The 14,741-nt window shown below is 39.3% G+C and overlaps 1 protein-coding gene across 10 annotated transcripts in view; it reads right to left on the bottom strand.

Moving 5' to 3' along the window:
* LOC133556071 (RNA binding protein fox-1 homolog 3-like) overlaps positions 1–14,741 on the bottom strand; it is a 981,253-nt gene that overhangs the window by 27,790 nt on the left and 938,722 nt on the right. For all 10 annotated transcript variants that reach the window (XM_061905676.1, XM_061905681.1, XM_061905679.1 and 7 more), the window contains 2 exons: positions 14,280–14,319; positions 6,893–6,954 (listed from right to left, as the gene is read on the bottom strand). In XM_061905676.1, coding sequence (XP_061761660.1) covers positions 6,893–6,954; positions 14,280–14,319 — 102 coding nt within the window. The remainder of the gene's footprint in view (positions 1–6,892; positions 6,955–14,279; positions 14,320–14,741) is intronic.

The following is a 14,741-nucleotide window of genomic DNA, read 5'->3' on the forward strand; positions in this document are numbered from 1 at the left end:
TCTCACATGGTGTGGCAGGAACAACATTTATTTCCATACGTGTCAAAATAAAAGGGACCACTAACAGAGTCATTATTGGCTTGATTTGAACAGAAAATGTTACGATACATAGGGCCGGGCGGTATGGGCTTTTTTTAATATCTCGATATTTTTAGGCCATATCACGATACACGATATATGTCTCGATATTTTGCCTTAGCCTTGAATGAACACTTGACACATATAATCACAGCAGTATGATGATTCTATGTGTCTACAATAGAGCTGGGCGATGTATCCATATATACGATATATCGCAGTAATGAAATATAGAAAATGACTATCGTATTATTCGAGTATACGTTCTCACGCAGGACTTTCAGCTGCGGGCGTACACTTCAGGCTCTCCTCGCTCTTTCCCGTGTCTCCGTCTCGCAGACGAGCAGGCGCACATTCTTACATACGTCACAAACTGTCACGTTATACGTCACATACACGCCCTCGCAGGGCAGAGAGGTAGCGCCGTGGCTAACGTTAGCTGCTAATGTAGCCGTACGAGAGAATGAAGGTGCGGATCTGGTAACAAATGAAGGAAGACTTTATTCCCCAAAAAAACAGCAGGGTTTCCGTCGTCTGGCGGTGGTTCGGCTTCAAGTGGGAATATGACGACCAGACAACCGGAATTTGTCAAGTGTGGGGAGGGGAGGAAAGCGTTGAAAGTAGCATTACTGCTAATATGTAGCATCGTTTGTAAAGTCACTAGCTAGAGTATGAAAATAACTTCATAACCTTAGTAACATACCACATAGTGAAGGACAAATACTAATTGAGTTCCTATTATGCAGCTCATTTTTATTTGACACAAGGTAAGAAAAGTTTATTTTGCATAATATTGCGAAACAAAACGCCACTGTGGAAGTCTGCTGCTTCCGGGTTCTCGGGACCACCAAGGACTGACATGACAAGCTTTAATGTTCAACACGATTTATTTTTCAATAATCTTTTCTGCTTTACAGCAATTGTCTCCCTTCAGCAATGTCACTCTCTGCCTTTCGGCATTGTCGTCTGTCAAAACTCACCCTAGCCGCCTCCCGACTGTGGCCTTTTAACAGAACGACAGGTGATTAGATGAACACTTTCAGCTGTGTCATCCACTCACCTGTCGCCAACCTCGAAGCCGGCCCTGCTACATCCCACTTCCCCGCAGGCACGCAGGCCACGCCCACCACAGCCACATAATATGTCTTACCTTATACACACACCATAATTATACTCGTATGTTGAAACACATCAAATAAATAAATAATAAATAAATGGGTTGTACTTGTATAGCGCTTTTCTACCTTCAAGGTCCTCAAAGCCCTTTGACACTACTTCCACATTTACCCATTCACACACACATTCACACACTGATGGAGGGAGCTGCCATGCAAGGCGCGAACCAGCACCCATCAGGAGCAAGGGTGAAGTGTATTGCCCAGGGACCCTCGGGTTGCGCACGGCCACTCTCCCACTGCGCCACGCCGTCCCTATCAAACAGTGCAGCCTACACGTACCTCTTATGTGTGACTGCCATCTACTGGTCACACTTATCATTACACCATGTACCATATAAAATTGTTCCGAGGTGGGTAAACTCAACCAAACTTATTCCTTACATAAGTCGCACTGGGTTATAAGGCGCACTGTTGAGTTTTGAGAAAAAAACTAAGATTTTAAGTGCGCCTTATGGTCCGGAAAATACGGTACCTTTTTTAATTAATTAGTAGCGCGGTACTTGTACAACCTTAGTCCCACAACCTGCACAGAACTGCTGAGAGATGGACTCCAGTTTTGCAGGGTGTCTCCGGGAATACATGGCGCTTGTTTACAGGCGACACAAAGAAAGCTGCATTGAGTGAAACAGAAACAAACTACTCAGTGAGAATTACATTCAATCTCAGGGAAAAGTCTGCAAACGGGAATTGAATCACCTAGAAAGGCGGAGGAGGAGGGAAAAAAAAAAAAAAGAGGCAGCGCTGTCCAATTTCTGTTTCTTGGAGGCGGCCTGATAAATGCTACATTATCGATATGATCTCCAGGCTCTCAGGCGGGGGTGTACGTTATCACTGGTGACACGCTCAATCCCTCCCAGATTAGATTCCCAAAGCAGCCAACAGCGCCGCCTGACAGCGGATGAATCAGCGACGCCCCCTCAAACGTGGCGCACCTGAACCCGAGTGACATCGCTCACAAGGGATGGAGTCCCCCCATCCCCCGCCCCCTCTCATAGCAGACCTGAGGGCATTCATAAATACCATCCTGCTTCTTTTCCTCTCCTGAATGAAGCAAGACCTCATCGCTTTCACCTCCAATCTACTCCCAGCTTCTGCAACTTCAAATCCACTCTTGGCTCTCTTGTTCCCTCCGCCGTGACCAAGTGTCTGTGCACACTCTCCCGTGACAGAACAAACGGCCTTTTGTTCAAAATCACAAGCAAAAGCCACTTTTCTGACAAAAAATGGTGGAATGTGCATGTATAAAAACACAGACAAGCAAATTTACTTTAAATCCACTGCATAGCTTGGTTGGTAGAGTGGCCGTGCCAGCAACTTGAGGGTTGCAGGTTCGATTCCCGCTTCTGCCATCCTAGTCACTGCCGTTGTGTCCTTGGGCAAGACACTTTACCCACCTGCTCCCAGTGCCACCCACACTGGTTTAAATGTAACTTTGATATTGGGTTTCACTATGTAAAGCGCTTTGAGTCACTAGATAAAGCGCTATATAAATATAATTCACTTCACTTCACTGTGAAGATTTTACCCCAAAACAGCCGGAGCCATTTACAGTCACGTAATGGTGGGTGGAATATGTTGGTGATGGGGATCTCTACCGCATTCTTAGTATGGATTCAAATAAAATCAAACTGTGTCATATTTCAATATTTTCGTTGCACATGACGACACGTCCGGTTGCAGACTATACAATCAGCCGAACTCCCTCTAAGGCAGGGGTCACCAACCTTTTTGTAACCAAGAGCTACTTCTTGGGTACTGATTAATGTGAAGGGCTACCAGTTTGATACACACTTAAACAAATTGCCAGAATTAGCCAATTTGCTCAATTTACCTTTAATAAATAAATCTATATATGTATGTATGTATTTATGTATGTATAAATATATATATATATATATATATATATATATATATATATATATATATATATATATATTTATATATATATATATATATATATATATATATATATATATATATATATATATATATATATATATATATATATATATATATATATATATAAAATGGGTATTTCTGTCCGTCATTCCGTCGTACATTTTTTTTCCTCTTACGGAAGGTTTTTTGTAGAGAACAAATGAGGAAATAAACACTTAATTGAAAGGTTTAAAAGAGGAGAAAACGGGAAAAAAATTTAAATTTAATTTTGAAACATAGTTTAACTTCAATTTCGACTCTTTAAAATTCAAAGTTCAACCGAAAAAAAGAAGAGAAAAACTAGCTAAATCGAATCTTTTTGAAAATATTTAAAAAATAATTCATGGAATATCATTAGTAATTTTTCCTGATTAAGATTAATTTTAGAATTTTGATGACATGTTTTAAATAGGTTAAAAGCCAATCTGCATTTTGTTAGAGTATATAACAAATTGGACCAAGCTATACTTCTAACAAAGACAAATCATTATTTCTTCTAGATTTTCCAGAACAGAAATTTTAAAAGAAATTCAAAAGACTTTGAAATAAGATTAAAATTTGATTCTAAAGATTTTCTAGGTATGCCAGAATTATTTAGATTTTATTTTAATCATAATAAGTTTGAAGGAATATTTCACAAATATTCTTCGTCGAAAAAACAGATGCTAAAATTAAGAATTAAATCTTAATTTATTTATTATTCTTTACAATAAAAAAAAAAAAATTCCTTGAAAATTGATTTAAATTGTCAGGAAAGAAGAGGAAGCAATTTAAAAGGTGAAAAGGTATATGCATTTAAAAATCCTAAAATCATTTTTAGGGTTATATTTTTTCTCAAAAATGGTCTTTCTGAAAGTTATAAGAAGCAAAGTAAAAATAGAAATGAATTTATTCAAACAAGTGAAGACCAAGTCTTTAAAATATTTTTTGGGATTTTCAAAATCTATTTGAGTTTTGGCTCTCTTAGAATGAAAAATGTTAAGCAAAGCGACACCAGCTTGCTAGTAAATAAATAAAGTTTTAAAAATATAGGCAGCTCACTGGTAAGTGCTGCTATTTGAACTATTTTTAGAACAGGCCAGCGGGCGATTCATCTGGTCCTTACGGGGTACCTGGTGCCCGCGGGCACCGCTTTGGTGACCCCTGCTCTAAGAAGTGTCGCAATTTTCAACACCAACAAAGCAAGTAGGCTTGATAGAAAACACTCAAACCTTTTCCAAAATGCGCTCGCTTGATGCTAATTTACATTGGGTTTGCCATAGACATGCTACTATTGGCATTAGCGCTTTTACATGGCGATTTCAACACTTTACGAACGTAATGAAAACTGGCTAGCTTGTGTGGTACTGTGTGCTTAGCTGCCGTGTAGCTGCCTATAGTCAAACATGTTTATCTGTTGTAAATGACTTGACTAAAATAGAAGAAATTGTGTGCTTATTGGAGGACATTTACATGTTCATCATCATCATTTATTTTTATTCCTTTCATGAAATTGCATTTACACAACCACGGTTGACTCTTTCATTGTTTTTTTTGTTTCTTATACATTTCCATGATCAGAAAGGAGCATATGGAAGAATACTATGCTTATATTTATCCGCCCCCGTTTTAACACAAATTATTTTAGATGACTTAATAACTGTTCCCTCCACCAACACCCGAACTCCAACATAATTTTTTTATTTTCCTTTAAGCATTTTCATAATGACACGTCCAATCTAAATCAAAATTCAGTTTGATATAATTCCAGTTTTCTCTTTTGTAACTCTTTTTAAATTCAAAGATATTCTTACGGCTTTTTAAGTCTTTGTTTAGAGAATTCCATGCTTTCACACCAGCAACAGACAAGCACATTTGTTTCAAATTTGTTCGCACTCTTGGATGTTTGAAGTCATACAGCCTTCTGTGGTTCTCATCTTCAGACGTGAACACAAATAACTTTTTGTAAGTCCTTCGGAAGAACTTTATTTCTAGCTCTGAACATCACTAATAGAGTATTCAACTCAATTCAAACGTTAACTTTTCCCAAGTAAACACGCTGCAGGACAGCTCGTATCGCACATGATATCACAAACGAGTGAACATGCTGCAGAACTGCTCATATCGCACATGATATCAGACATTTTGCATGGGACGTTGGTTTCATTCTGTACTGGCATTGACTCCCAGGTGTACTGGGAATTACAAACCCGTTTGAGTTGGGAAATTGTGTTAAATGTAAATATAAATGGAATACAATGATTTGCAAATCATTTTCAACCCATATTCAGTTGAATATGCTACAAAAACATATTTGATGTTCAAACTCATAAACTTTTGTTTTTTTTTGCAAATAATAATTAACTTAGAATTTCATGGCTGCAACACGTGCCAAAGTAGTTGGGAAAGGGCATGTTCACCACTGTGTTACATCACCTTTTCTTTCAACAACACTCAACATTCAAGACAATGCCAGGCCACATTCAGCACGTGTTACAACAGCGTGGTTTTGTAAAAAAAGAGTGCGGGTACTTTCCTGGCCCGCCTGCAGTCCAGACTTGTCTCCCATCGAAAATGTGTGGCGCATTATGAAGCGTAAAATACGACACCGGACTTTTGAACGACTGAAGCTCTACATAAAACAAGAATGGGAAAGAATTCCACTTTCAAAGCTTTCCACTTTCAAAGCTTCAACAATTAGTTTCCTCAGTTCCCAAACGTTTATTGAGTGTTGTTAAAAGAAAAGGTGATGTAACACAGTGGTGAACATGTCCTTTCCCAACTTCTTTGGCACGTGTTGCAGCCATGAAATTCGAAGTTAATTATTATTTGCCAAAAAAAATAAAGTTTATGAGTTTGAACATCAAATATCTTATCTTTGTAGTGCATTTAATTGAATATTGGTTGAAAAGGATTTGCAAATCATTGTAATCTGTTTATATTTACATTAATAAATGATAATGGGTTGTATTTGTATAGCGCTTTTCTACCTTCAAGGTACTCAAAGCGCTTTGACACTACTTCGACATTTACCCATTCACACACACATTCACACACTGATGGAGGGAGCTGCCATGCAAGGCGCTAACCAGCACGCATCAGGAGCAAGGGTGAAGTGTCTTGCTCAGGACACAATGTACGTGACGAGTTTGGTACGAGGTGGGGATTGAACCAGGGACCCTCGGGTTGCGCACGGCCACTCTACAACCGCGCCGTCCCCATGCATATTCAGCATATTCAGTTGAATATGCTACAAAGACAACATATTTGATGTTCAAACCCATAAACTTTATTTTTTTTTTGCAAATAATAATTAACTTAGAATTTCATGTCTGCAACACGTGCCAAAGTAGTTGGGAAAGGGCATGTTCACCACTGTGTTACATCACCTTTTCTTTTAACAACATTCAATTGAATATGGGTTGAAAAGGATTTGCAAATCATTGTATTTCGTTTATATTTACATCCAACACAATTTCCCAACACATAGGGAAACGGGGTTTGTAGTACCGTATCAGTTACCATGAATTGATTAACGTGGACCCCGACTTAAACAAGTTGAAAAACTTATTCGGATGTTACCATTTAGTGGTCAATTGTACAGAATATGTAATGAACTGTGCACTACTAATAAAAGTTTCAATCAATCAATCAATAAAGGTAAAAAAGGTGTGAGATTGTAAATTTAGTATGGAAGTAAAAAATAAGCTGCTCCTCACCTGTCACTGTAAGCGGCGGCGGTGGTGGTGGGCTGGGCGAACCTGTATGCTGCATATCCACCCTGCAAAAACATCCACCGTTACTTCATTATCCACACCAAGCAGACGATACATTTAAATATCCTGCAACGCCCCTTCCAGGCACCAGAGAGTGCTATTGAGAGCCATTGAGCACAGTAGTGGCAGGACTCCCGTCCAAAGGCAAACCCCAGTAACTCAATTTCGGTCAAAACTGAGCTGATAATAATTTTGGAGTTCCTAGGTGATATGATTTACATTAGTGTATGCGATATTGTAATTTGTTCCGTAAGTAAGCTGTTACGCGCATGGCAGGACTTAGCAACTACCACATAACCGTGTAGATACAACAGAAAAACCTAGTATCTCAAGGGACCAATCGGAGCTTCTTTGTCAGTCGCCTTATTGTCTTTAATGAGACATTTGCACGAATGGGGGCCGACGGTCAACCTGATTATGTGATATTATGGCACGAGGGGATATTTGGAAGATTGGCCCAGGACGTTGCAAGCACCTTCATTAAATGTATTGTTCTTGATTCTTCCCCTTGCATACTCTTTTGGGCAGATAACTGTGGAGGTCAAAATAAAAACTGGACGCTGTACACGGCTCTTGCCCAATGTGCAAACGCAGAATGGGGTCCACCCGAGATTGTGATAAAGTATCTGGAGAAAGGGCACACGTTCATGAGAGCAGATTCAATCCATGGCTCAATCGGCAAGAAAATGAAAGCTCAAGAAAATATCTATATGTTTGATGACTTTGTAGATCTTTGTAAGACAGCATCAAGATAGATTGGTTTTACCTTGTTTTCTCAAAATCAGCTAGGCGTGAGTTACTAGGTTTTGCCTTTGGACGGGAGAGCAGTAGTTGACCATGTGACCGAGCCCCCAAATCAGCCCATTTGGGGAGCGAAGATGCGCCTTGACTACATTATTAAACATCCTTCTCTCTCCCCACGCCACGCCTATGACTGGCCAATGAAGTGCGACGGAGAGACGACGGCGGGAGCGTGGGGGCAGTTGGGAGCGTGGGGCAGTCGGGACCGCCGTATTCATTTGCCAGAGCGGAGAAGGAATTAGGGAGCTCATTGTAGAGCGCCGCTCCAACTCTTTGAAAAATGGAGCTGCCTCTCCTACTGTTTTTCTATTAGCGCCAGCGCGCCTTTAATAACGCGGCGCTCCATTCGTCGGTTTCCTCGGGGGAAGCGACGGCATGAGAATCCAGGTCAGGGGGCCACGCCGACCCCCAGTCGCCCCCTTTCCCTTCTCTCCGCGGGGACAGGAAGTGGCGGGCGGAAGACTTCCTGCGGGACGGCCACGCCTGGGGAACACGCTGATTACAACTCCAGCCCGGACGCACGGCGACACATAAATCACCGCGCCCGTGTTGTCAAACCCTGCACACAACAGTGCAGCACATTTGTTATCGTGTCGGGCCCGGCGCGCTCGCTGCACACGCCGCCGCACACATTAGCATACGCCGCGTACGGTTACCTCCCTGCTAATTTGCCGGTAGATCAGCGTCGTGTTTGTTGCGCCGAGTCCGGCACGTGATGGTGGTTTTTTGGGGGGGTAGGGGTAGTTGTGGTATCCTAAGAAGCGTAAGGGGCAAACTAAATCAGTCACGGTGGCCTATTATGGTGTGTGCGTGTGTCTTTGTGTGTGTGTCTGGAGGGGGGTCATATATCAGTGGCTCCTCTCCCCCAGACACCATCAGCATGGAAGTGAGAGGCAAGCTATGTCACGCCGTCATCTCGCTATCTCAGCTGGCGGATGCTGCGGTGACGGTCGGGGTTCCAGAATCAAAGGACCACATTTAAAAATGTGTTTTGCCATTTTGTCCACAGCCTCCGTGCTGCTTCATTTGTAACGCACTCTTCGTACACACTACCAGGGCCGTAACTAGTAGTGATGGGATCGACAGTTCTTTTGACTGTACTGAATCACTAGAATCAGTTCCTGAAATTGATTCGTTCACCGAATCACTTCTGCAGCAGCAGTTCTGTGTGCAGGTCAGCGAATCATGAGTCAGTCAGTAACAGCTTCCCCAGCGGCAGATCTCCGTGTGTGTGACAAGATATTAACAATTTATTTTCAAATTGGCTACAAATATTATTCTTTTTTTTTCCTTCTTCTTTTTTTGTGTCCTCTTCATGAGGTGTCCATGACATTTTAAAATGGATCTGAAATCAAAATTTAAAAAAAGAAGACTTTTAAAGTGGTAAAAATTACATACAAATTTACAAATGGTATTATTATTTTTACATTTTAACATTTGACTTGACGACAAAATTTAAATATATTCTTAAATGTGTTTGAAATGCAATTATTTTCTACATTATTACATTATATTTATTTTAACAATTCATAGTGTATTTGACAAGATAGAAAAAACGATTCTAAAATGTGTTACAAGTTTTATTTGAACATATAATGTTTCTAACAAAACATACATGTATTAAACATGTAATAAAAATCACTCTTCCTTTAATATCACATCCAATGTGTTTATTTTTTTTTTTAAACAATTATGATCACTCTAAAAGCGGTATGTAATAAACACGGTATGAAAAATAGAATAGAAAAATGTGTGCAGGTCGGCGAATTATGAGTCAGTCAGAAACAGCTTCCCCAGCGGCAGATCTCGGTGTGTGTCAGTTCGCAAACGACACAAGCCCTCAGCACCCAATGAACGACCTGCAAAGTGACTGAACGAAATCCTCAATGTAAAGTCATCCTCCGCGACACAGTCACTTCTCTGTGTCAGTACGTTCGCGAACGTGATTACCGTGATTCGCGCCAGTTCCACTCATACCGACATGGTCGCGGCGGAGCTCAACTGAACTGAGAAAGGAACGAATCGTTCATGAAGTGATTCGGTTCAGTACGTTCACTCAAAAGATTAGTTCGTTCGAACGAATCGTTCGCGAACGACACAACACTAGTAACTAGGTTGTGACAAATAATAAGGTCAAAAATTGGTTGTCCTAGTACAGGGGTTGGCAACCCAAAATGTTGAAAGAGCCATATTGGAACAAAAATACGAAAACAAATCCATCTGGAACCGCAAAACATTAAACGCCATATTACATACAGATAGTGTGTCATGAGATATAAATTGAATTAAGAGGACTTAAATTAAACTAAATGAGCTCAAATATAGCTACAAATGAGGCGTAATGATGCAATATGTGCATTAGGCTAGCCTAAATAGCATGTTAGCATCCATTAGCTTGCAGTCATACAGTGACCAAATATGTCTGATAAGCACTACACATAAGCAGTGTTAATTTTGTTGACGAAAAATTTTCGGCATAATTATCGTCAACGACCTTTTTTTTCTGACTAAAACGAGACAATAACTAAATAAAAAATAATTTACGTGGACTAAGACGTGGACGATGTGTATTGACATATTCGTCAACGAATAAAAACGAGACGAAAATGTCTGCCAGAGACGAGATCTAATCGGAACTCATTTCGTTAGGAAGAGGCGGGAGGAGTTGGGAAGAGAACCAATCAGAACGACGTGGTAAGGAAGTTACGTAAATGTAGTTTGCGTTTGAGACTGACCCAGGAATGCGCTGTAGAAGACAACATGTCAACCCTGGGGAGGAAGAGGAGAGAGGACATATGGGGAAATTTTATATTTGACGTCAAAGATAACAAGACGCAGTGTAAGACATGCAGCGCGAGGATTACGGGGAAAAACACAACAAACTTACAGTCGAATCACCCCGAAATCCACACACAGGTAAGCATTTTCCACAACATACAACTCACTCGACGTTATCCTGTTTATTACACGGCTTACTCGTGAAATACTAAATTTGAGACATGATTTTCATCAAAATACGACTTGTATCTGTGATTTTTCCGCTGTTTTGCTTTGACTTTCAGAAATTGAAGGGAAAGTTTACATATTACCCTTTAGTCGACTAAATCTACTGTAGTTTTCGTCGACTATAATCTTATGATATTTCGTCAACTAAAACTAAAACAATTTAAATAACAAAATTTATGACTAAAACTAAATTACATTTTAGTCAAAAGACTATGACTAAAACTAAATCAAATGTTGCTGTCAAAATTAACACTGCACATAAGTCAATAACACCAACAAAACTCACCTTTGTGCATTCACGCACAACGTTAAAAGTTTGGTGGACAAAATGAGACAGAAAGAGAAGTGGCATAAAACACGTCTTAGAAAGTCGGAGAAAGTTATACATGTAAACAAACTACGGTGAGTTCAATGACCGCCAAAATTAGTAGGACAAAACGGCGCTCGCCAAATACTCGAATCAGTGAAGCATGTTTAATATAAACAGTGTGCTATATAACAATTACGGAGGTTTGTGTCATGTTTGTCCTCCTACAGAAACCATATTAAAACAAAAAATATGTTTTTTTCCCCTCATCTTTTTCCATTTTTCATATATTTTTGAAAAAGCTCCAGAGAGCCACATGCAGCTCCAGAGCCGTGGGTTGTCGACTCCGATCCTAGAGGATCTTTGAAAGGCTGAACTCATAAATAATATTACTTTGAGCAACACAATGAATTTCTAGAATAAAAAAAGTTTTCATTGAGCTATAACTCACTTATCTAACATCTTTGATGATCAGCATGATTTTCTAACAGTCCACGTTTTAATTAACATTCTGAAGTTTAGCATATTAAAAATTGTTAACATCATTAAAACATGAATTTAAAAAACATACCAAATTTTCAACCACGACCGGGGTTTGAACCCAAGATCTACTGCTGAGGACTGCAAGCACTAATGATGTCCGACACAGAACCACCGGAAGAGTTTTGCATTCATACTTTTAATAATTGACAGAGCATGACGCAGCCAGGAATACCTTTGGGGGTCAAATATTATATGAAGCGCCTTGTCATTCAGTAAATTACATTTGAATGTTGTTCTTCACGCACTGATCGCGAAGCACCTACTCAGAGCACGTTTTCTGCATTTAGGGCGGGGCGCCACCTGGCTGACACGACAACATTATTACACTGACAGCGTTTCACATTAATTCCATTCATGTAAAACCAACACTAGTTACATTAGTACTAATTCATGTTAATGTTATGTTGACAGCACATTTGGGATCGGCTGTAGACTTCATTGCGTTACGTTGTTGGACTTGTAGATGGTATATTGAGAGAGGATGATCTACCACATGGTGGTGTACAGCGCACACACACCATGTCCTACACAATGTACATTTACAGTCAGTCACATCATCCTTTTGTCACCTAAAAAAAGACGTTGTCCTGAATGGTAGTTACGGCCATGCATATTAGATGTAGCACAAAGTGCTTTACGTTTAAAAACAATCGTTACATAATCCCAGGTTAAATCACTCATACACACACACCCTAAACCCCCTAAACATGCACACTAGGGATATGAGTCTTTAGGCATCACACGATTCGATTCCTGAGGTTAACGATTCAATTCTCGATTCAAACCGATTCCCGATTAAAATCACAACTTTTTTAAAACCATTAGGTGTCAGTTCTATGATAAACTACATTCCTCCATAAAATAGATTAGAGAGCTGATACATTTCTATATTACTTAAAATAAATTTGGTTTTATTTAAAAAAATTCTACCCAAATATTTAATAAAGTCAAATACAAATCCAACACTGCTATTTTCTAAAATAAATCTATAGGGTAGATCATTTACAACATGGTTTCCAACCTTTTTGAGCGAAAGATCCCTGGTCTCAACCAAAAACCAAAGCAAGATCTACTCCTGCTTCATATGATATATATATGTATGTATGTGTATATAAAAAAAAAAAAAAAAAAAAAAATATATATATATATATATATATATATATATATGTATATATATATATATATATATAAAAAAAAAAAAAAATATATATATATATATATATGTATATATATATATATATATATATATATATATATATATATATATATATATATAGGGCAGCACGGTGGAACAGGGGTTGTTGCATGTGCCTCACAATACTAAGGTCCTGAGTAGTCCTGAGTTCAATCACGGGGTCCTGATCTTTCTGTGTCGAGTTTGCATGTTCTCCCCGTGACTGCATGGGTTCCCTCTGGGTATTCTGGCTTCCTCCCACCTCCAAAGACATACACCTGGGGATAGGTTGATTGGCAACACTAAATTGGCCCTAGTGTGTGAATGTGAGTGTGAATGTTGTCTGTCTATCTGTGTTGGCCCTGCGATGAGGTTGCGACTTGTCCAGGGTGTAACCTGACTTCCACCCGAATGTAACTGAGATAAGCTCCAGCACCCCCCGCGACCCCAAAAGGGACAACCGGTAGAAAATGGATGGAGATGTGTATATATATATATATATATATATATATATATATATATATATATATATATATATATATATATATATATATATATATATATACATATATACATATATATACATATATGTATATATATATACATATATACATATATGTATATACAGTATATACATACATATATATTGTGTATATATATATATATATATATACATATATGTATATACAGTATATACATACATATATATTGTGTATATATATATATATATATATATATATATACATATATATATATACATACATATATATATATATATACATATATATATACATATATGTATATATATACATATATACATATATGTATATACATACATATATATTGTGTATGTATATATATATATATATATATATATATATGTATATATATATGTATATATAGCCCCACTATATATATATATATATATATACATATATATATATATATATATATATAACTGAAAGTTAACTCCTTCACTCTCTACCTGCCGTTACCTCATGACACCATTAGTAATACTAATATTTGAGTGTGAGCTCATCTTTTCAATTAGAACGAAAACCAATGCTCGTGATTTCAAACTTCTATTCTGCTGAAAGGTAGAATTTAAACCGCGTTGTTCACCCCCCCTCCCCCGATCTGTAGGATGGCGGCAGTGAGGCACCACTCGGGCCAGCGCGAGACCCTCCCTCCCCCCGGGGGCGCACTGGGATACCCCGGCCGAGCCCTCGGAAGTGCACACGGGCGCACAAACAGGAAGGAGAGTCGGCAAGACGAGACGCCACCGCGGACAAATCTAGCGGATGAAAGGGGTCCAAAGTGAGCGCTGGCGCGAGGGCGGAGGAGCTGAGGGGGTTTTAAATGTTCTTGTCGGGTTTCTTGGCAGAGCACGCGCGGGTCTAATCGACGCCGACCTGGCAGCCAGAACGCGGTGAGGCTTCAGCCCTAGGCGATCACGTTTGTTCCCTGCAGGGCCCAGCTTGTTGTTGGTTGGTACTCACGTAGATCTCTGCGCCATAGAAGCCATCTTGGTACACCACCCTGTCACATAGGAGAAGAGCCGAGGATTAGTTTGACTTCATCACCGTCTCGCAGCATCAATACATTTACTAATCATAATGTATACAGTGGGGCAAAAAAGTATTTAGTTAGCTACCGATTGTGCAAGTTCTCCCACTTAAAATGATGACAGAGGTCTGTCATTTTCATCATAGGTACACTTCAACTGTGAGAGACAGAATGTGAGGAAAAATCCAGGAATTCACATTGTAGGAATTTTAAAGAATTTATTTGTAAATTATGGTGGAAAATAAATATTTGGTCAACCATTCAAAGCTCTCACTGATGGAAGGAGGTTTTGGCTCAAAATCTCACGATACATGGCCCCATTCATCCTTTCCTTAACACGGATCAATCGTCCTGTCCCCTTAGCAGAAAAACAGCCCCAAAGCATGATGTTTCCA

The sequence above is a fragment of the Nerophis ophidion genome, linkage group LG07, assembly GCF_033978795.1.
Source record: "Nerophis ophidion isolate RoL-2023_Sa linkage group LG07, RoL_Noph_v1.0, whole genome shotgun sequence".
Taxonomy (NCBI): Eukaryota; Metazoa; Chordata; class Actinopteri; order Syngnathiformes; family Syngnathidae; genus Nerophis; species Nerophis ophidion.